The 22,981-nt window shown below is 42.4% G+C and overlaps 1 protein-coding gene across 1 annotated transcript; it reads right to left on the bottom strand.

The window, feature by feature from the left end:
* Nucleotides 1-677: 677 nt before the first annotated feature.
* Nucleotides 678-8,668, bottom strand: LOC147303060 (uncharacterized). The gene is made up of 8 exons (XM_086283282.1): nucleotides 8,613-8,668; nucleotides 7,962-8,097; nucleotides 7,779-7,869; nucleotides 7,247-7,667; nucleotides 6,846-7,014; nucleotides 6,533-6,750; nucleotides 3,353-3,424; nucleotides 678-2,013 (listed from the first exon to the last, which is right to left on the bottom strand). Exons 1-8 carry the CDS (start codon nucleotides 8,641-8,643, stop codon nucleotides 1,319-1,321), a joined length of 1,833 nt encoding a protein of 610 aa, XP_086139408.1. The 5' UTR covers nucleotides 8,644-8,668; the 3' UTR covers nucleotides 678-1,318.
* Between the last annotated feature and the right edge of the window lie 14,313 nt (nucleotides 8,669-22,981).

The raw sequence follows: 22,981 nt of genomic DNA, 5'->3' as shown, positions 1-22,981 counted from the left end.
GTCCTCCCCCGCCACCTGATCCAACTCACCACTAGGTGGTGATCAGTTGACAGCTCAGCCCCTCTCTTTACCCGAGTGTCCAGAACATATGGTCGCAGGTCTGCTGATACGATTACAAAATCGATCATCGACCTACGGCCTAGAGCGTCCTGGTGCCACGTGCACTTATGGACACTCTTATGTTCGAACAGGGTGTTCGTTATGGCCAAACTGTGGTTAGCACAGAAGTCCAATAACAGAGCACCGCTCGGGTTCAGATCAGGGAGGCCGTTCCTCCCAATCACGCCCCTCCAGGTCTCGCTGTCGTTACTCGCTGTCTACGATGACCTAAACTAGGATGACCTGAATTACTGAGAACCTTCACAGATTTATTTTGAACAACACTTCACATTTGCATTTCCACTAATTGGAGCACAAATAATTTTTAATATCTACAGCATCAGTTAAAACCAATAAATCTGAGAAGTCAAACGCATAAAGAATAAACAGTAAAACACACCTGCTATGATTGATGTTCTTATTCTGTTTTTTTTTTTTTTTTTGTTTGTTTTTTTTTTGGGGGGGGGGGGATCGATTTCCAAAGACACACTGCATACAGAGAAAAGTAAAAAAAAATCCCTTAATGTCTTTGAATAATTGATTAAGATTTATTTTCTATGGGTTGCATTAGGAAATGGGATGGGAAAAAAAATGAAACATTAGACATTTCTTTGCCAAAATTGGATTGAAAAAAACTGAATAATTAGTTATTTAGATAGAAGAAATTGTAATTGGGCTTACCATTAAACACATCACAATGTTGTTATTTGGAATCAGGTATAATTTGTGAGGACTTTTATTTGTGTTAATTCAGCTAATGTTATTAATAACATCTGCATAGCATGCCTGTATAAAATATGAGTTATTTGGAATTACAGCTTGGAAATGAAATCCATGACTAATGATTGTAGAACAAAGACACGTCATTTTCAAATTGAACAGAAAATTTTTTATTGATTTTATTTTTCTCCATTTGGCATTTGTTATAAACAACATATGCATATCAATATTTGTCTTTTTTTAAACAACTATTATTTTAGAAGTAAAAAAATAAAAACAATACTTAAACTTAACTAAAAAACTTGCATGATCAAAGTGAGTAAAATGTAAAGAAAAAAAAAACCCAGAGCAACTGTGTAAAATCAGTAACAAAAAAACTCACATGATCACAAAGGTCTTGAAAATTTAGTATAATTAAAAATTGCAACCAAAGAACTCTGAGATCAACAGGATCTAACATTCACATTCTCTCTCTGGACATGACCTTGTCCTTGTGTTGTCATTGTGTTTTCATTCCTTCCTCTGTTGTATCTCCTGATCTCAAATCGTTTTTTTCTTTAACTGTGGTCTCCATCTGTGGTCCCTGTTCCTTTATCTCTGTGTCCTCTGTGCTGGGTGCTTTGTCTTTATCTGTAGTCTCTGTATGTTGCCCATTTTTATCTTCAGCTATGTCAATTGTGCTCAATCCTTTGTTCTTTTCCTTATTTTTTCTTGTAATATCTCTGACTCTTTGTATGACTTTTTGTCTTTTGCTGGTATCTTTAGGTGCCTCTTTAGTCTTGTGACTTCTGAGCATCTTTGGACTTAACAGCTGTTTTGCAGTCAGGCTCTTTGGTCTTTTTCTTTCTTGCTTGTTGCCCTTTTGCCTTGTTTCTCTGCTTTCATCACACTTCGCCAAAGAGCTTTTCTTCATTAGAGACCTTTTCCTCTTTTTTGGGTGTGCCACTGGAGACTCATAGCTAGTCCCAGGGCCATCTTCTTTTACTCTAACTGTGTCTTTGTTTTCAGTTGTTCCTTCTTCCCTCAAATCGTTTTTTTCTTTAACCCTGGTCTCCATCTGTGGTCCCTGTTCCTTTATGTCTTTGTCCTCTGTGCTGAGTGCTTTGTCTTTATCTGTAGTTACTGTGTGTTGCCCATTGTCATTTGTCCTCAATCCTTTCTCTTTTTCTGTAGTCTCTCTCTGTGTTGTCATTCCTATTGAGTAACATAGAGGTTGCACAGTAAGACACAAGGGATAGGGAAGCATATCCATTATATTCAGTGTTGGGGAGTAACGGAATACATGTACCGCCGTTACGTATTTAGAATACAAAATATGAGTAACTGTATTCCGTTACAGTTACCGTTTAAAAAGGTGGTATTCAGAATACAGTTACTTTGTTGAAATAAATGGATTACACTGCGGTACTTTCCTGTTTCATTTTGTCGCGGGTCAGGACTGTTTGGGTTTTGTTTGACAGCTACGTTCTGTTGTTCCAGGCGGCAGCGTTACGGTTGCCATGGTTACAGGGCGACGCTCTCTCTCTCTCTGCGCGACTGTGTGTTTCCTGGGTGAGAGAGCGCCTTTTCGTTGTTGTTGTTGTGCTAAGCTAACAGGCAGAATGCTACAAGCATAGCTCTAAAGAATGTAGCATCATGGGCAGTGTAGTCAGTGTTGCAGGGAGAATGGACTGCCATACACGTTATGGGTCTGTGAGCGCGAGGAGGGAGAAAAAGGGGAGTGGAAAGGTACGAGTTGTCGTCGAGGAAAACGGGAGCTGGAAGCATGTAAATATAATAATAACCACTTCAGCCAAGAAGAGTGCCTGACGAGCCCAGTTGTAAGTAAGCTATTAAGACTCGACTGTACACCGTGTTTGTGTTTTCCTCCGAAAACAATAAGTTCCGTTGGAGCAGCCTTTCAACGCCTCTCTCTGTCTCTCGCAAAAAAAGTGACCCACACAACAAAGTAAAGCTATTTTTCGGCTACGAGCCGACAGGGACCCCGCCGTATTAGTCAGAGGTCCCTTTACTACGGTTCGGAGCCGCGGACCTTCAGTAATAGTAATAAATCACACAGCAATAGTACATTCACGTTGTTGTAAAAAGCATGATAATATATTAAGTAATCCAAAGTATTCAGAATACGTTACTGTCATTGAGTAACGTAACGGAATACGTTACAGAATACATTTTGGGGCATGTATTCTGTATTCTGTAACAGAATACATTTTAAAAGTAACCTTCCCAACACTGATTATATTGCTATATACTCCCCCTAATATAATCCTATATAAACATCACAAATGCTACTGTTTGTATATGTATTATATATTTGAAGAAAAATCAAAAGTCCAACAAGTGATTATAAATGAGCAGTCTGTTATAATTGAAAGCAAAAAGTTCTGTCATATATTTCTGTAAATCTGAGATTCTGAACTATATATACATACAGATTACAGCTGGTAAGTAAATATTATATAATTTCTCATTAACAGAGATATTATTGGGGTTATTAGAGTTGTCCTTATGGAGAAATGAACTACACACTTACCAAGTGCTTCAGGGATGTGTGTGGTGGCCATCTGGAGAAAATCAGTGATGTGGACAGGATCTACAAGCATTTCTAAAAGACACAGAATGTTTTTATGTTCCTGCAGCTCCAGTCATGCTCATTCATGCTGCACGCAATGATGTAAATATAAAACAGGTTGTATTTCAGACCTAATACAGATTTTTATGATATATTGAATTGAAATTGCTAATTCAAGCAACCAATGATTTATGAAGAAACATCCTGAAAAACAACAGGGGTGCACAAAAACAACAGGTTGTAGTTTAGACCTAATTTTTTTCAAAAAATTATTTTGTAAGGAAGAAGAACTGGCGACCAGAGCTCACAGTATATGAAAATGAATTGGATTGCCATTTTGAACTTAAATCTTACTTTCCAATCCAGAATACTAACCCTTTCAATTTATTTATCCTACTTCCTAAACTTTCCAAGTTTACCAAGCTTAGTACTGAATATAACACATTCATGTGAAAAATTAATTCTTCGATCTTAAATATGATCAACCTATCTCTAATAATCGGCTATGTACCACAGGCCTTCAAGCTGGCTGTAGTTAAACCTTTACTCAAAAAGCCATCTCTAGACCCAGCAGTCTTATCTAATTATAGGCCAATCTCCAACCTTCCTTTCATATCAAAAATCCTTGAAAGAGTAGTTGTCAAACAGCTAACAGATCATCTGCAGAGGACTGGTTTATTTGAAGAGTTTCAGTCAGGCTTCAGAGCTCATCACAGCACAGAAACAGCTTTAGTGAAGGTTACAAATGATCTTCTTATGGCCTCTGACAGTGGACTCATCTCTGTGCTTGTCCTGCTAGACCTTAGTGCAGCATTCGATACTGTTGACCATAATATCCTATTAGAGCAATTAGAACATGCTGTAGGTATTACAGGTACTGTGCTGCAGTGGTTTGTATTATATCTATCTAATAGACTCCAATTTGTGCATGTAAATGGAGAGTCCTCTTCACACACTGAGGTTAATTATGGAGTTCCACAGGGTTCAGTGCTAGGACCAATTCTGTTTACATTATACATGCTTCCCTTAGGCAGTATCATTAGAAGACATAGCATACATTTTCACTGCTATGCTGATGGCACCCAGCTCTATCTGTCCATGAAGCCAGATGACACACACCAATTAGTTAAACTGCAGGAATGTCTTAAAGACATAAAGACCTGGATGGCCGCTAACTTTCTGCTTCTTAATTCAGATCAAACTGAGGTTATTGTACTCGGCCCTGAAAATCTTAGAAATATGGTATCTAACCAGATTCTTACTCTGGATGGCATTACCTTGGCCTCCAGTAACGCTGTGAGGAACCTTGGAGTCATTTTTGACCAGGACATGTCCTTCAACGCACATATTAAACAAATATGTAAGACTGCTTTCTTCCATTTGCGCAACATCTCTAAAATTAGAAATATCCTGTCTCAGAGTGACGCTGAAAAACTAGTTCATGCATTTATTACTTCCAGGCTGGACTACTGTAATTCATTATTATCAGGATGTCCAAAAAACTCGCTGAAAAGCCTTCAGCTAATCCAAAATGCTGCAGCAAGAGTCCTGACAGGGACTAGAATGAGAGAGCATATTTCTCCTGTTTTGGCTTCCCTTCATTGGCTTCCTGTTAAATCCAGAATTGAATTCAAAATCCTGCTCCTCACATACAAGGTCTTAAATAATCAGGCCCCATCTTATCTTAATGACCTTGTAGTACCATATCACCCTATTAGAGCGCTTCGCTCTCGCTCTGCAGGCCTACTTGTTGTTCCTAGAGTATTTAAAAGTAGAATGGGAGGCAGAGCCTTCAGTTTTCAGGCCCCTCTTCTGTGGAACCAGCTTCCAGTTTGGATTCGGGAGACAGACACTATCTCTACTTTTAAGATTAGGCTTAAAACTTTCCTTTTTGCTAAAGCATATAGTTAGGGCTGGACCAGGTGACCCTGAATCCTCCCTTAGTTATGCTGCAATAGATGTAGGGTGCCGGGGGATTCCCATGATGCATTGAGTTTTTCCTTTCCAGTCACCTTTCTCACTCACTATGTGTTAACAGACCTCTCTGCATTGAATCAGATCTGTTATTAACCTCTGTCTCTCTTCCACAGCATGTCTTTATCCTGTCTTCCTTCTCTCACCCCATCCGGTCGCAGCAGATGGCCGCCCCTCCCTGAGCCTGGTTCTGCCGGAGGTTTCTTCCTGTTAAAAGGGAGTTTTTCCTTCCCACTGTCGCCAAAGTGCTTGATCATTGGGGGTCATATGATTGTTGGGTTTTTCTCTGTATCTATGAAGCGCCTTGAGGCGACTTTTGTTGTGATTTGGCGCTATATAAATAAAATTGAATTGAATTGAATTGAAAAAAGGAAATATCAATATCCTAAATTTTGATAGTCTCATTTCCTTGACCATTTTTGTCTTTGTGTTTTTTGACAGTATAGTTCATTTTATCAGTCGGTATCTTTAATTTGATTACTATTTTGCTTATTGTTTAGATATTTTATGTTGTTTCTTTCTGCATTTGTATGTTTAGTTATGTGTTGCCACTGGTTAGTTACTGGTCACGTTTCCTGTTTTTGGTGCCAATGTTATGTTGTTTAGTTTAACATTTACCCCCTGATTAATTTTGTTTTCTACATCTGTGGTAGATTCTCTCTGCTTTATTTTTGTCCTCCTGAACTTTGTATACGAATTAGTATCCATGGTGTGCCTCTGTTTCCTTGTGGTGACATACTGTTTTCCCATGTAGAAAGTAGATAAAAAGAAAGTAAACAGAAACTAGAAAATGAAGCCTAACAGCTCTGCATTTCCTAGTTTCTGTTTACTTTCTGTTTTGTACATTGTATACAGTGGTACTTCTGAAATATCATTGTGTTTGTCCGCTATATGATATGTTGAACTGAAATTGCTAATCCAAGCAACCAATGATTAATAAAGAAAAACCATGAACGTTATCAGGGTTCCACAAACTTTTGCATGCCACTGTGTAAATACAGCACAGAAAATATATACTTGTATACAATTTATACTTTAGATTATAACATTTTGAGTCCTCCTTCCTCACTACATCACAGTAATGACATTGTGACATTTATAAATAATGTATTTGTTACACATGCTAGGTAACGACAGTGATGAATAAGTAGTAAAGTTGGATCTTACGTGATTTTTTGATCCGGATGGCTTGCCTGTGGGTGTGTAACTCCCTTCTGCTCTTCTTCATTTCCAACTGAAGTGCAAATAAAGTCCCCTTTAAAGCCTTACGGGAGGCTCTGACCTCTGGCAGTTGTGCATCAATTAGAAATTTCAAGAACGCCCTCACATTTCCAATCCGAATCCTTTTGGTTGTCACGGCATGTTTATTCAGATAAGTTGTCCATCTAAAAAAGCCCCACAAACAAACACAAATCAGTAATCACTTTAGTATTATTGAGATCACTGGACTAATATATCACAGATATTTGTAAAAATGTACTCAGTCAGTCTTTCTCTGTTGTCCATAAATGCAAACATCATTGCAGGGACTTGATTGTGAGACATGAAATATGCCCAGGCACGGACATATTGGACCCGTTGTTTGGCGTTTTCGACGTCCTTTTTACTTGTTCCACAAATGTGTTGAAACCAAGCATTCAGGACTTTCTCTGTTTAAAATAAAGTGTAGTAACAACATAGCAATTAGAAGTGTCATGACAAACTGATGAAGTACAGAAAACATACTTCTTATTCAAGTGGTTGACAATGATATTTGGAAGATATTGCTAATTAGTAGTATCTGTTTAATTAGCGGGATGTGAGTTCCAAAATAGAACAACCAGTTCTAAAAATTCACATTACACTACACAAGAAACAATATTATTGCCAAAGAATTCATACCAAATTTAGGAAGCCGGGCTGTTGGGTCACGTTTACTTCTTTCAAATTTCTGGCGCTTTGGGGGGCTGAGAGGTTTGAAGCCAAGTTTATCCTTAGTGGATTTCAGACTTTTCAGATTCCTTTTCAGGAGTTGAAGTAACAAATCCAGTTCTTTGCACTTTTTGCAATTCTGATGTTGGACTTGAGCATCATCTGACTGATTGACAGGGGAATGGACTGAGCTGTCTTCTCTAATCTCTGCAGATTCTTCACGGGTATCACTGCTATCACTTTGCTCCTCTTGATCACTGCTTTCAGTAAGCTGCTCTATGTCCAGTGAGGTCACCATTGGAGGCTGTGGATTTGAACGTCTGAGAGCTTTGAGGGCTTTCAGATTAGCCAATCGTTTCGCTGTCCTTATTACTTTCTTCTGATCTGATTTCTGAAAGGGTATAAACAATAGAACAGCAATGTTTGAGAAAGTTAGTGAAACATGTCACATAAGAATGCATTCTAATTTAACAACAAAATGTAAGCTATACAAAACACTAACCTCAATCTCACAGTGGACATTTTCCAAGTGCTTGTCCAGTCTTATACGGTTTTTAGCTTTACATACTGGACAGTCCAGCCTGCCCCTGTAACTGCATATCACATCCAGTTTGACAAATGTAACTACAACTACCACTTTAAATTGTTGCAATGTTTTTTCATATACTGTATGACAGTGACTTACACTGTAGAGCAGTAATTTAGCAGTAAATGTAATTCTTCTTTGTTTACAACATGGTGGTATTTTTTTAAATGCTGCCCAACTGCAACATATGGAATCAAGCATATTGGGCATTCTGTCATCTGACGTGGCATTTTTCCTGTAGAGAAGAATACACATCAGAACAGGTGAATAATTTTTTGCCAACAAGTCTTCAAATTGAAGAGCATATGTCCCAATACTTGAAAAATAAGAAGAGAAATATAAGAAAACCTTGATATATATATAAAAAGCCTACCACTTTGAATTGGAATCAGGACTTTGGTGGCATTTTAATGGCAGTTTGAAGGAAGAACTCCTTTTTAACATGGACGGTTATTTAAGATTTGGAAGCATCGCAAATTTGTGTTGTTAAAGAATTTCAAGGGTCAATGTCTCTATGTGCTGATTTCTGTATGTGTACTTATTTACTGTAGGGCTATGTTCCTTTTTGATTTGACACATAATCTGTCTAGCAGGCAGATGAAGCCTAAAAACATTTTTCACTCAAAATGATACGCAGATAGTACGATTAAAATAAATTCAATGGGCGCTCACAGACAATTACATAGGTCTTAATGTGTGGTGCTACAAGGTATAAAAGTATGAACAAAATAAAAACATTTTGTTACTCACTTGTTTCTTGACTGTGACAATATGTCACCATTCACGTAGGAATTAAGAAAGGAAACCTAAAAAAAATGAAAAAACGAAATAAGAATAATGGGAAACAGGGAAATTAAAATCTTTTAAACATTAGTGATTTATATTTAATAGTTGGAATTTTACTATTTAAATGTTACAAAAGAGATTAGGGATTGGGATCTTACAGTTGGAAGGATTTTGTCATGGTCCTGGGTCATTTTGGCCCAGCGTTTTGTGTTTCCTTGAAGTTCATTTTTGTGCTTTGTGTTTATTCTGATTTTGTATTGGTTTAGGGTTGAACCTGTAGTTTGGTGTGTGTATTCAGCCCTACCTGTGTCTGTCCTTGGTGCTCTGTTCATGTCCCCGTGTTGTGTTGTAAATCAGTCTGTGTGTTCCTGCTTTACTTTGAAGGCTCATGTTCTGGATTTCCTATTCTATTTTGAAGGTCTGTGTCTGTTGTCATTGTGTTCAGCTTGTGTCCTCCGGTCCTCATGTGTATTAGGTTCAGCTGTTCTTCCCTCCTGTGTGTGATTACCTGATTACCTTGTGTGTGTATATTTAGTGGGTGTCGGTCTGTGTTCATTGTCGGCTCGTCTGCGTTCTATGGTGTTCCTGTCTCTGCGTCTCTCTGCCCCGCACCCCTTTTGTATGGTCTCAGGTTTGTCATTTAGTTCTCCCAGTTTAGGTTTCTTCAGTTGTTTTGTCATGCCTCACTGCCTGTTTCTGCCATTGTCACTTTGTAAATAAACATCACTCGTATCATCAGTCACTGCTGCATTTTGGGTCCTCCCTTTCCTCCACACCACACGGCTCATTCCGCCAGCCGTGACAGATTTAGTGAATTTTATCCCAACTTACCTCTATGTAATTCCACAATCTTCAACTGAAACACTAACAGCTCTGCATATAACCTACGGGGATCTTAGCATTCAGATCTTCCAACCCATCATGCCCTCTGCTTTTATCATGTGATCTCTTACCAATAGTGTATATCTGAACTTGGAATGGAGGATTACTCGTTTGGAACTTTAAATGTAACTTAACTAACATAATTTGCATATCTTCCTTTGGAGATGTTGTTAGTGCGAACTATCACAAGAGATACTCTTGGTGGCGCTGTCACTTGGTGTTCGCTCGCTCTGTGGTAGAGTATCACTTCCTGTTCCTGCTCAAACACAGTGGTGTTTCTGAGTAGCTTATTTGCTTAGCGATTTAATTAACAACTTTTAAATACATTCTTCTTTCATAGTATAATCTTCACGTGCTTCCTCCGAAGCACACTTTCTGTGTACTCACTACCTAATTTATAGCCAAAGTATTCACTCACTGTCTCTGTACTGTCTCGCTAGCCTAGCTTAGCTCGTAGCCGACTCATTAGCACCATGGCTACTTCACCTGTCCCTCCTGCACTTTCTTGCTCATTGTGTCAGATGTTTAGTTACTCCTCGGCCTCCTTTAGCAGTAATGATATCTGTAACAAATGTAGCATATTTGCAGCTCTGGAGGCCAGGATTACTGAATTGGAGACTCGGCTTCGCACCCTTCATTCACCCGCAGCTAGCCAGGCCCCTGTAGCTGGTGCAGCCGAAAATAGCGTAGGCCCCGCTAGCTGTTCCCCGGCAGGTCCCAAGCAGCTGGGGAATCAGGGCGGCTGGGTCACGGTGAGGAGGAAGCATAGTCCTAAACAGAAGCCCCAGGTACACCACCAACCCGTTCATGTGTCTAACCGCTTTTCCCCACTCGGCGACACACCCGCCGGGGGTCAAACTCTGGTAATTGGCGATTCTGTTCTCAGACATGTGAAGCTAGAGACACCGGCAACCATAGTCAATCGTCTTCCAGGGGCCAGAGCAGGCGACATTGAAGGAAATTTAAAACTGCTGGCTAAGGGTAAACGTAAATTCAGTAAAATCATAATTCACGTCGGCAGTAATGACACCCGGTTACGCCAATCGGAGGTCACTAAAATCAATATTGAATCGGTGTGCAACTTTGCCAAAACAATGTCGGACTCTGTAGTTTTCTCTGGTCCCCTCCCCAATCAGACCAGGAGTGACATGTTTAGCCGCATGTTCTCCTTAAATTGCTGGCTGTCTGAGTGGTGTCCCAGAAACGATGTGGGCTTCATAGATAATTGGCAAACCTTCTGGAGGAAACCTGGTCTTGTTAGGAGAGACGGCATCCATCCCACTTTGGATGGAGCAGCTCTCATTTCTAGAAATATGGACAAATTTATTAAACCCCCCAAAATATGACTATCCAGAGTTGGGACCAGGAAGCAGAGTTGCAGTCTTACACGCTTCTCTGCAGCTTCTCTCCTCCTGCTACCCCCCCAAAAACCCATCTCCATAGAGACTGTGTCAGCTTCCAAAAAGACAAAAAACAAACTAAAAACCAGCAACAAACAACTTAAACATAAACAATCACAAAGAAAGAACAATACAGTATCCACATCTGAACCAAAGAGTAAAACAGTGAAATGTGGATTATTAAATATTAGGTCTCTCTCCTCCAAGTCCCTGTTAGTACATGACTTAATAATTGATCAACAAATTGATTTACTCTGCCTTACAGAAACCTGGTTGCAGCAGGATGATTATGTTAGTTTAAATGAATCAACACCCCCGAGCCATTCTAACTACCAGAAATCTCGAAGCACAGGCCGAGGGGGCGGTGTGGCAGCAATTTTTCACATCAGCCTATTAATTAATGAAAGACCAAGACAGACTTTTAATTCATTTGAAAGCCTGATGCTTAACATTGTCCACCCCAGCTGTGAAACTCAGAAACCAGTCTTACTTGTTATCATCTATCGTCCACCTGGGCCTTACACAGAGTTTCTGTCTGATTTCTCAGACTTTATATCTAATTTAGTTCTGAGCTCAGATAAAATAATTATTGTGGGTGATTTTAACATCCATGTAGATGCTAAAAATGACAGCCTCAACATGGCATTTAATCTGTTATTAGACTCAATTGGTTTCTCTCAAAATGTAAAAGAACCCACCCACCACTTTAATCACACTCTAGATCTTGTTTTAACATATGGCATCGAACCTGAACATTTAACAGTGTTTCCTGAAAACCCTCTCCTGTCTGATCATTTCCTGATAACATTTACTTTTACAATAATTGATTACACAGCGGTGAAGAGTAGACTTTATCAAAGTAGATGTCTTTCTGAAAGCACTGTAACTAAGTTTAAGAATATAATCCACCCACTGTTATCATCTCCAATGCCCTGTACCAACACAGAGCAAAGCAGCTATCTGAACGCTACCCCAACAGAGGTCGATTATCTTGTTAATAATTTCACCTCCTCACTACGTACGACTCTGGATACTGTAGCTCCTGTGAAAACTAAGGCCTCAAATCAGAAGTACCTGACTCCGTGGTATAATTCTGAAACACGTACCCTAAAGCAGATGACTCGTAATCTGGAGAGGAAATGGCGTGTCACAAATCTAGAGGATCATCATTTAGCCTGGAGAAATAGTTTGCTGCTTTATAAGAAAGCCCTCCGCAAAGCCAGAACATCTTACTATTCATCACTGATTGAAGAAAATAAGAACAACCCTAGGTTTCTCTTCAGCACTGTAGCCAGGCTGACAAAAAGTCAGAGCTCTTTTGAGCCAACCATCCCTTTAACGTTAACTAGTAATGACTTCATGAACTTCTTCACAAATAAAATTTTTATCATTAGAGAAAAAATTACCAATAATCATCCCACAGATGTAATATTATCTACAGCTACTCTTAGTACCATTGATATTAAGTTAGACTCTTTTTCTCCAATTGATCTTTCTGAGTTAACTTCAATAATTACTTCCTCCAAACCATCAACGTGTCTTTTAGACCCCATTCCTACAAAACTGCTCAAAGAAGTCCTGCCATTAATTAATTCTTCGATCTTAAATATGATCAACCTATCTCTAATAATCGGCTATGTACCACAGGCCTTCAAGCTGGCTGTAGTTAAACCTTTACTCAAAAAGCCATCTCTAGACCCAGCAGTCTTAGCTAATTATAGGCCAATCTCCAACCTTCCTTTCATATCAAAAATCCTTGAAAGAGTAGTTGTCAAACAGCTAACAGATCATCTGCAGAGGAATGGTTTATTTGAAGAGTTTCAGTCAGGTTTCAGAGCTCAGCACAGCACAGAAACAGCTTTAGTGAAGGTTACAAATGATCTTCTTATGGCCTCTGACAGTGGACTCATCTCTGTGCTTGTCCTGCTAGACCTCAGTGCAGCGTTCGATACTGTTGATCATAATATCCTATTAGAGCGATTAGAACATGCTGTAGGTATTACAAGTACTGCGCTGCAGTGGTTTGTATCATATCTATCTAATAGACTCCAATTCGTGCATGTAAATGGAGAGTCCACTTCACACACTGAGGTTAATTATGGAGTTCCACAGGGTTCAGTGCTAGGACCAATTCTGTTTACATTATACATGCTTCCCTTAGGCAGTATCATTAGAAGACATAGCATACATTTTCACTGCTATGCAGATGACACCCAGCTCTATCTGTCCATGAAGCCAGATAACACACACCAATTAGTTAAACTGCAGGAATGTCTTAAAGACATAAAGACCTGGATGGCCGCTAACTTTCTGCTTCTTAATTCAGATAAAACTGAGGTTATTGTACTCGGCCCTGAAAATCTTAGAAATATGGTATCTAATCAGATTCTTACTCTGGATGGCATTACCTTGGCCTCCAGTAACGCGGTGAGGAACCTTGGAGTCATTTTTGACCAGGACATGTCCTTCAACGCACATATTAAACAAATATGTAAGACTGCTTTCTTCCATTTGCGCAACATCTCTAAAATTAGAAATATCCTGTCTCAGAGTGACGCTGAAAAACTAGTTCATGCATTTATTACTTCCAGGCTGGACTACTGTAATTCATTATTATCAGGATGTCCAAAAAACTCACTGAAAAGCCTTCAGCTAATCCAAAATGCTGCAGCAAGAGTCCTGACAGGGACTAGAAAGAGAGAGCATATTTCTCCTGTTTTGGCTTCCCTTCATTGGCTTCCTGTTAAATCCAGAATTGAATTCAAAATCCTGCTCCTCACATACAAGGTCTTAAATAATCAGGCCCCATCTTATCTTAATGACCTTGTAGTACCATATCACCCTATTAGAGCGCTCCGCTCTCGCTCTGCAGGCCTACTTGTTGTTCCTAGAGTATTTAAAAGTAGAATGGGAGGGAGAGCCTTCAGTTTTCAGGCCCCTCTTCTGTGGAACCAGCTTCCAGTTTGGATTCGGGAGACAGACCCTATCTCTACTTTTAAGATTAGGCTTAAAACTTTCCTTTTTTCTAAAGCATATAGTTAGGGCTGGACCAGGTGACCCTGAATCCTCCCTTTGTTATGCTGCAATAGATGTAGGGTGCCGGGGGATTCCCATGATGCATTGAGTTTTTCCTTTCCAGTCACCTTTCTCACTCACTATGTATTAATAGACCTCTCTGCATTGAATCATATCTGTTATTAACCTCTGTCTCTCTTCCACAGCATGTCTTTATCCTGTGTTCCTTCTCTCACCCCAACCGGTCGCAGCAGATGGCCGCCCCTCCCTGAGCCTGGTTCTGCCGGAGGTTTCTTCCTGTTAAAAGGGAGTTTTTCCTTCCCACTGTCGCCAAAGTGCTTGCTCATAGGGGGTCATATGATTGTTGGGTTTTTCTCTGTATCTATGAAGCGCCTTGAGGCGACTTTTGTTGTGATTTGGCGCTATATAAATAAAATTGAATTGAATTGAATTGAATTTGAATTTATTACTTATGTTATAAAACAAGTTTAAATTTTGAACCTAGAATGTCTTTTTAGCATAAATCACATTTGAAATTGGCAAAAAAACAAAAACAAAACACAATTCCCCTCTCGCCCATAAGGGCGTTTGGTCTTACTTATAATATAAGTATTTCTTATATTATAAAATGAGGTTTAAATTTGAACCTAGAATTCCTTTTTAGCATATATTGCATTTGTAATTTGGCAAAAAAAAACCACCCAAAAAACAATAATTCCCCTCTCACTCAGGGCGCTCTGTCCGTCAAGCTCAGGTCTGCTACAAGAAGCCTGGGAGCTTGAGGGCCCTGTGCAGTATTCAATTCATTTTAGGTCAATTTTATTTATATCGTGCCAAATCACGACAACGGTCACCTCAAGGTGCTTTATATTGTAAGATAGACCCTACAATAATACATACAAAAGATGATTGAGATACAAAAGTATCTTAGTGTCACAGGCTGGGTCTCTGACCCAGCGCTCTGAGTTCATGTTTGTATTTGTCTCATTTTGTTATGTGATTCGTTTTGTGTCATTTCGTCTCTGTCTTTAGTTTGGGCAGCTTTTGTTTATTGTTCCTCTGGTTTTCTATGTTTTGGGTTCTTGTATTTATTCATTATGTATTAGGTCTGTTAGTTTGTGCTGTCATGTCTAGTTTTAGTGTTTCCTGTTTTATTCTGACAGTGTCATGTGTTCTTTGTTTATTGTATTTAGCTTTCCTCTCCTGGTCCTGTCATTAGGTTTATGTTAGTCAGCTGTTCCCCTCATGTGTCTCTACTTCCCCTGATCACCTCTTGTATGTATTTAAGCCCTTTGTTTTCTTCATGCCATTGTCGGTTCGTCTGTTTACCTCAGCCATAGTTCTAGTTTTCGTCTGTTAATTCCACGTTAGTCTTAGTCTGTTTATCTCACCAGAGTTACAGTTATAGTCTTAGTCTTTGCCTGTTATTTTCCACCTCAGTTATAGTTATAGTTTTTGGTCTTAGTACCTTTAGTGTTTTGTTTCTTAGTGTTTTGCCAGTTTGTTTTGGTTTCCTGGTTTAACCCTGCCGTCATTTAAATAAAGCCTCACCTTTCTGTTAAACCTTACTACTCCTCATCGTCATCTGCTTTTGGGTCCTGTTTCCACACACACCGGCGCACCCCACCGTGACAGAACGAACCGACCAGTATGGACCCAGCGGATGTCTGCGAGGATTTTTTTGAGTTCAGCGCTCGTGTGACCATCCTCCAGGGACAATGGAACATCTATTCTGTATGCAGACAGGAGAGTGAGGCGGAGTCAGTTAAAGTTCGGCTTCGCCAGATCCTGTCTGCTTACCCTGTCTACACGGGAGAATTGTCGGAGGATGTGCAGGATTTCGTTCGCACTATTTTTTCACTTCAACAACATCAGGACTGCGAACAGGAATCACTGCCGCTGCCTTGCGAGCCTGAGACAGTTCGTGTCGGCTCGCTGAGACTCGCTGCAGCGTCCCCACCTCACAGCTCACCAGTTTCCACGCCTTCGTCACAGTCTCGCCATGCTCTTGCCACGGTCCAGTGCGGGGAAGCACTGGACACCATAGAGTTAGACCACGACGAGTGCCAGTCGATATTCTGCGCTCTGTTGGAGGAGGAGCTCCGGTGGAAGCCATGGCTCATTCCGGAGCACGAGCCCTCTTTCCGGGGAACTCGACTGGCTCTCGGGGGACCTCAGAGTTACCAGGGACTTCCACCCATCGCTCCGACGTCTTCCACTCACAAGAAAAAGCGGCGTGCGCGTCACGCTCCGCACCACGAACGCAAGTGAGTGATTATATTTTGGCTCCTCATGTTTTTTCTCCGGAGGTTATGGAAACTGACACTGTTTTTCCGGTTCATGAGCCTGGCTGTGAAGAGACTGTTTGCACAGGAAATGCTAGCCAACAGGCTCAGCTAAGCTGTTGTGGGACTGCTATCCAGGCCGGTTTGGAGCCGGAGACGGAGGTGCAGCTTGTGCAGCCTATTTCAGTGCCAGCTGGAGGGCCCGGGGAGCCCGTCCGGCCTCACGTCTCGTCTGCTGGAGGTTCAGGAGAACCCAGCCAGCTTCATGTCTCGTCTGCTGGAGGTTCAGGAGAACCCAGCCAGCTTCATGTGTCATCTGCTGGAGGTTCGGAAGAACCCAGCCAGCTTCATGTTTCGTCTGCTGGAGGTTCGGGAGAACCCAGCCAGCTTCATGTCTCGTCTGCTGGAGGGCCCGAGGAGCCCGTCCAATTTCACACCTCGTCAGCTGGAGGGCCCGAGGAGCCCATCCGGCCACCATCCTCGTCAGCTGGGGGTTTAGGAGAACCACACCAGCCTCATGCCTCGTCAGCTGGGGGGCCCGAGGAGCCCTTCCAGCCTCGTGCCACGTCAGCTGGGGGTTCAGAAGAACCGCACCAGCCTCACGCCGCGTCAGCTGGAGGGCCCGAGGAGCCCGTTCAGCCTCACGCCACGTCAGCTGGAGGGCCTGAGGAGCCCGTTCAGCCACCTTCTGCTTCACCACCTGTGGCTGCAGCGCCACCTCCTGCAGGACCACCACCTGCTGCACTACTGCTTGCTGCTTCTACGCCTCAGCCTGAGGACGACGCCTCGCCTGGTTCTGCCACACCTCAGTCTGAGAACACATATAAACTCATTTCACCCAATATAGACTGTGTTGCTGCAACTTCCGCAGCCTCCTGCCATGTCGGCTGGGGGGCCTGAGGAGCCCGTCCGGCCACCACCTGTGGCTGCCTCACTGTCACCTGGTTCTGCCTCTGCTACGCCAGGACCAGCTCCGGTCTGTGCTTCGCCCGGTCCAGCTTCAGCCTCTGCTTCTGCTTCGCCTGGACCAGCCTCTGCCTCGGCTTCTGCTTCGCCTGGTCCTGCTTCAGCCTCTGCTTCGTCTGCTGCAGCTCCAGCCTGTGCTTCGTCTGCTGCAGCTCCAGCCTGTGCTTCGTCTGCTGCAGCTCCAGCCTGTGCTTCGTCTGCTGCAGCTCCAGCCTGTGCTTCGTCTGCTGCAGCTCCAGCCTGTGCTTCGCCTGGTCCAGCCTCAGCCTCGGCTTCTGCTTCGCCTGGTCCAGCCTCAGCCTCGGCTTCTGCTTCGCCTGGTCCAGCCTAAGCCTCGGCTTCTGCTTCGCCTGGTCCGGCTTTAGCCTTTGTTTCTGCTTCGCCTGGTCCGGCCTCGGCCTCTGCTTCTGTGTCGGCCTCACCTGGTCCTGCGGCTGTGTTCCTGCCGCCCAAGCCACGTTTTGCCCCTCGGAATCGCCGGCCGCTTTCCGGGCCGTCAGCTGGACTTCGTTGCCATCAGGGTCAGCCGCCTGAACTGATGAACTATGACCTGCTGTGCTCTCGACCTCCGGGTCGGCCCCCTGAACTTTTGGTCTCTGGCCTGCTGTGCTCTCGACCTCCGGGTCGGCCCCCTGAACTTTTGGTCACTGGCCTGCTGGACCGTGGGCCTCCTGGTCGGCCTCCTGAACTTTTGATCTCTGGCCTGCTGTGCTTTCGACCTCCGGGTCGGCCCCCGGAACTCTTGGATTTTGGGCTGCTGGACCGTTGGCCTCCTGGTCGGCCTCCCGACCTTTTGGACTCTATTTTGTTTTGCTGTCGACTCCCAGAATGTCCTCCTGAAGCTGGGTCTCGGACTCTTGTGCCCTTGTTGTTTTTGGCCTGTGTGCTTCTGGTGCTTTGTTTTTGGTTTTGTTTCTGGGGTTAGGGTAAATTCAATGGGCGCTCACAGACAATTACATAGGTCTTAATGTGTGGTGCTACAAGGTATAAAAGTATGAACAAAATAAAAACATTTTGTTACTCACTTGTTTCTTGACTGTGACAATATGTCACCATTCACGTAGGAATTAAGAAAGGAAACCTAAAAAAAAATGAGAAAACGAAATAAGAATAATGGGAAACAGGGAAATTAAAATCTTTTAAACATTAGTGATTTATATTTAATAGTTGGAATTTTACTATTTAAATGTTACAAAAGAGATTAGGGATTGGGATCTTACAGTTGGAAGGATTTTGTCATGGTCCTGGGTCATTTTGGCCCAGCGTTTTGTGTTTCCTTGAAGTTCATTTTTGTGCTTTGTGTTTATTCTGATTTTGTATTGGTTTAGGGTTGAACCTGTAGTTTGGTGTGTGTATTCAGCCCTACCTGTGTCTGTCCTTGGTGCTCTGTTCATGTCCCCGTGTTGTGTTGTAAATCAGTCTGTGTGTTCCTGCTTTACTTTGAAGGCTCATGTTCTGGATTTCCTATTCTATTTTGAAGGTCTGTGTCTGTTGTCATTGTGTTCAGCTTGTGTCCTCCGGTCCTCATGTGTATTAGGTTCAGCTGTTCTTCCCTCCTGTGTGTGATTACCTGATTACCTTGTGTGTGTATATTTAGTGGGTGTCGGTCTGTGTTCATTGTCGGCTCGTCTGCGTTCTATGGTGTTCCTGTCTCTGCGTCTCTCTGCCCCGCACCCCTTTTGTATGGTCTCAGGTTTGTCATTTAGTTCTCCCAGTTTAGGTTTCTTCAGTTGTTTTGTCATGCCTCACTGCCTGTTTCTGCCATTGTCACTTTGTAAATAAACATCACTCGTATCATCAGTCACTGCTGCATTTTGGGTCCTCCCTTTCCTCCACACCACACGGCTCATTCCGCCAGCCGTGACAGATTTAGTGAATTTTATCCCAACTTACCTCTATGTAATTCCACAATCTTCAACTGAAACACTAACAGCTCTGCATATAACCTACGGGGATCTTAGCATTCAGATCTTCCAACCCATCATGCCCTCTGCTTTTATCATGTGATCTCTTACCAATAGTGTATATCTGAACTTGGAATGGAGGATTACTCGTTTGGAACTTTAAATGTAACTTAACTAACATAATTTGCATATCTTCCTTTGGAGATGTTGTTAGTGCGAACTATCACTCATTTGAATTTATTACTTATGTTATAAAACAAGTTTAAATTTTGAACCTAGAATGTCTTTTTAGCATAAATCACATTTGAAATTGGCAAAAAAACAAAAACAAAACACAATTCCCCTCTCGCCCATAAGGGCGTTTGGTCTTACTTATAATATAAGTATTTCTTATATTATAAAATGAGGTTTAAATTTGAACCTAGAATTCCTTTTTAGCATATATTGCATTTGTAATTTGGCAAAAAAAAACCACCCAAAAAACAATAATTCCCCTCTCACTCAGGGCGCTCTGTCCGTCAAGCTCAGGTCTGCTACAAGAAGCCTGGGAGCTTGAGGGCCCTGTGCAGTATTCAATTCATTTTAGGTCAATTTTATTTATATCGTGCCAAATCACGACAACGGTCACCTCAAGGTGCTTTATATTGTAAGATAGACCCTACAATAATACATACAAAAGATGATTGAGATACAAAAGTATCTTAGTGTCACAGGCTGGGTCTCTGACCCAGCGCTCTGAGTTCATGTTTGTATTTGTCTCATTTTGTTATGTGATTCGTTTTGTGTCATTTCGTCTCTGTCTTTAGTTTGGGCAGCTTTTGTTTATTGTTCCTCTGGTTTTCTATGTTTTGGGTTCTTGTATTTATTCATTATGTATTAGGTCTGTTAGTTTGTGCTGTCATGTCTAGTTTTAGTGTTTCCTGTTTTATTCTGACAGTGTCATGTGTTCTTTGTTTATTGTATTTAGCTTTCCTCTCCTGGTCCTGTCATTAGGTTTATGTTAGTCAGCTGTTCCCCTCATGTGTCTCTACTTCCCCTGATCACCTCTTGTATGTATTTAAGCCCTTTGTTTTCTTCATGCCATTGTCGGTTCGTCTGTTTACCTCAGCCATAGTTCTAGTTTTCGTCTGTTAATTCCACGTTAGTCTTAGTCTGTTTATCTCACCAGAGTTACAGTTATAGTCTTAGTCTTTGCCTGTTATTTTCCACCTCAGTTATAGTTATAGTTTTTGGTCTTAGTACCTTTAGTGTTTTGTTTCTTAGTGTTTTGCCAGTTTGTTTTGGTTTCCTGGTTTAACCCTGCCGTCATTTAAATAAAGCCTCACCTTTCTGTTAAACCTTACTACTCCTCATCGTCATCTGTTTTTGGGTCCTGTTTCCACACACACCGGCGCACCCCGCCGTGACACTTAGTTCTTCCTAGGACTGTGCCCTCTGTATTTCTCAAGCTTCTTGTGTTCCTTCTTCCTGATGTTGCTGTCATTCGGAAATGCTACGTCTAACACTACAGCCATCTTCTTCTGTGATTTCCACAGAAGAAAGAAAACAGTAGAAGTCCAGTTGGTTATCCATCAACATTTTTTCTGTCTGCATCTAGAAGTCCCACAAGATTTTAGTTCGGTCATTCTCGATGACCCTAGTGGGCGTCTCCCATTTTAACTTCCAGGCCATATTGGCACAGATGTTCCTGTGTACTATTCCAGCCACTTGGTTATGATGTTTCATGTATGCTCTACTTGCTAGCATCTTGCACCCTGCTGTTATGTGCTGGATTGTCTCAGGGGCATCTTTACACAGACTTCACATGGGGTTTTGCCTGGTGTGATAGACACCCAGCCTCTATGGACCCTGTTCTCAGAGCTTGTGCCTGTGCTGCCATGATTAGGGTTTTGTTAGCAGCTGGATAGCGTATGTATGTATATGATTAATTTGTAGTTGACAATACTTTGGGTGTCAGTAGGACTACCAAGACTCTGTATAAGTAAGCATATCATTTTATCTACTTTATTTAGACTTACCCACAACACTGGTCGTAATTGTTGTATTGTTCATAATGTTTGCACTCCGTGCTGATTGTCCCTTGGTTGAGAGCATGCCTGGATCTAAACCTAGTCAAGCTGGTCATGTCAGTACAGACCACAAGTGTCATGGAGGAGTTTGCTGATATGTTCAAGGGCATATTCCCAGGAGAATGCGACTTACACATTGACCCAGACGCCATGCCCGTCGTGTGTCTCAATCCAGAGAAATGTGTCATAGGTGCCACAGAAGTGAGTTACTTTGGACACAAACTCACCCAGGAGGGCATCCAGCCAGACCCAAAGAAACTACAGGCCATCAAAGACATGCCGCCTCCTGAGAATAAGAATGAGCTAGAGACAATGCTTGGAATACTCTCTTTGCAAGCTCCTTTGACTTGGAATGGCGAACTACCTGTCCAGATTCGCACTGCGACTATCAGAAGTGAACGCACCGCTGCGTCAGCTGCTCAAGCAAGACTTGGAGTTTGTCTGGGATCAGAATCACGACAGAGTCTTCCAGCAAATGAAGCATCTCATAACCAGAGAACCAGGCCCCATACTGGCATACTACGACACGACCAAGGAGCTACACCTACAGGTAGATGCATCCAAGTATGGTTTGGGAGCTGTGTTGATGCAGGACGGACACCCAACCGCATATGCTTCAAAGACACTGACCCCAACAGTGGTTAACTATGCACAGATCGAAAAAGAAGCGTTTTCACACCTACATATATGGCAGAAGAGTCATCGTCGAGTCGGACCACAAGCCGTTGGAGCACATACTGAAGAAGCCAATCTCTGTAGCCCCTGCTCGTCTGCAGCGCATGCTATTACAGCTGCAGAGATATGACATATAGATTGTGCACCGGCCCGGAAAAGATATACCCGTGGCCGACACACTATCCAGGAAACCATTGCTCGACCAAGACAGCACGCTAAGCGAAGGCATGGAGGACCAGGTCCACTCAGTGATAAACAGCCTCCCAGTAAGTGACAAAAAGCTTTCAGAACTACAGGCTGCAACAGGACGCGACCCGCAGCTCACCCTGCTGAAGCAAACCGTGCATGATGACTGGCCTGAGGACAGGAAAAAATGCCCTAAAACCCTTTTGGACTTCTGGAATTTCAGAGATTAAATCTCGCACTTCCATGGCATCATCTTCAAAGGTGACAAAATCATAATGCTAACAGCCCTAAGAAACAATATGCTGGAGAGAATCCACACTGGGCACATGGGGATTGAGAGGAGTAAGCAGAGAGCAAGGGATGCCCTCTTCTGGCCAGGCATGGGCAAGGACATAGCTGCCACGGTGGAAAACTGTTCCATATGTCAGGAGAGGTGCACAGCGAACCCCAAAGAACCCCTCATTCCACACCAGATTCCTGAGAGACGATGGCAGGCCGTGGCCTCGGATCTCTTCACATGGCGTGGACTACTTAGTAGTTGTGGACTATTACAGCCACTACTTTGAGGTTGAAAGGCTATTCTCTACCACTGCAGGGTCCGTCATCAAAAAACTCAAGGCCATATTCGCCAGACACGGTATACCAGAGAAGCTTATCTCAGATAACGGCCCACAGTACAGTTCTCGAGAGTTCAAGGATTTTGCAGTTACATGGGACTTTGTCCACACGACCTCAAGCCCCTTGTACCCACAAAGCAACGGCCTTGCCGAAAGAACAGTCAAGTCGGCCAAATCAGTTCGGGATAAAGCTCATACTCAGGGAGTAGATCCCTACTTGACTCTATTGGAGCAAAGAAACACGCCAGTTGACAGCTTAAGATCACCTGCGCAGCTCCTCACGAGTCGACGTCTACGCTCAGTGCTTCCCATCACCGGATACCAGCTGGTACCT

Source organism: Aulonocara sp. 'chitande type north' Nkhata Bay, linkage group LG23, assembly GCF_057382095.1.
Source record: "Aulonocara sp. 'chitande type north' Nkhata Bay isolate Kocher_YH1m ecotype deep benthic linkage group LG23, A_spYH_male_GT1.1, whole genome shotgun sequence".
NCBI classification, from domain to species: domain Eukaryota; kingdom Metazoa; phylum Chordata; class Actinopteri; order Cichliformes; family Cichlidae; genus Aulonocara; species Aulonocara sp. 'chitande type north' Nkhata Bay.
This window is presented reverse-complemented; position numbering and strand designations above follow the sequence as displayed.

What these genes read in the sequence shown, in the direction of transcription:
- LOC147303060 (XM_086283282.1), bottom strand. Translation starts at nt 8,643, where the DNA reads ATGGTGACATATTGTCACAGTCAAGAAACAA. An exon ending in CATCCGGATCAAAAAATCAC is followed by an intron (nt 3,425 to 6,532) that starts GTAAGATCCAAC and finishes TGTGTCTTTTAG; the next exon opens with AAATGCTTGTAGATCCTGTC. An exon ending in ACACATCCCTGAAGCACTTG is followed by an intron (nt 2,014 to 3,352) that starts GTAAGTGTGTAG and finishes GTTACTCAATAG; the next exon opens with GAATGACAACACAGAGAGAG.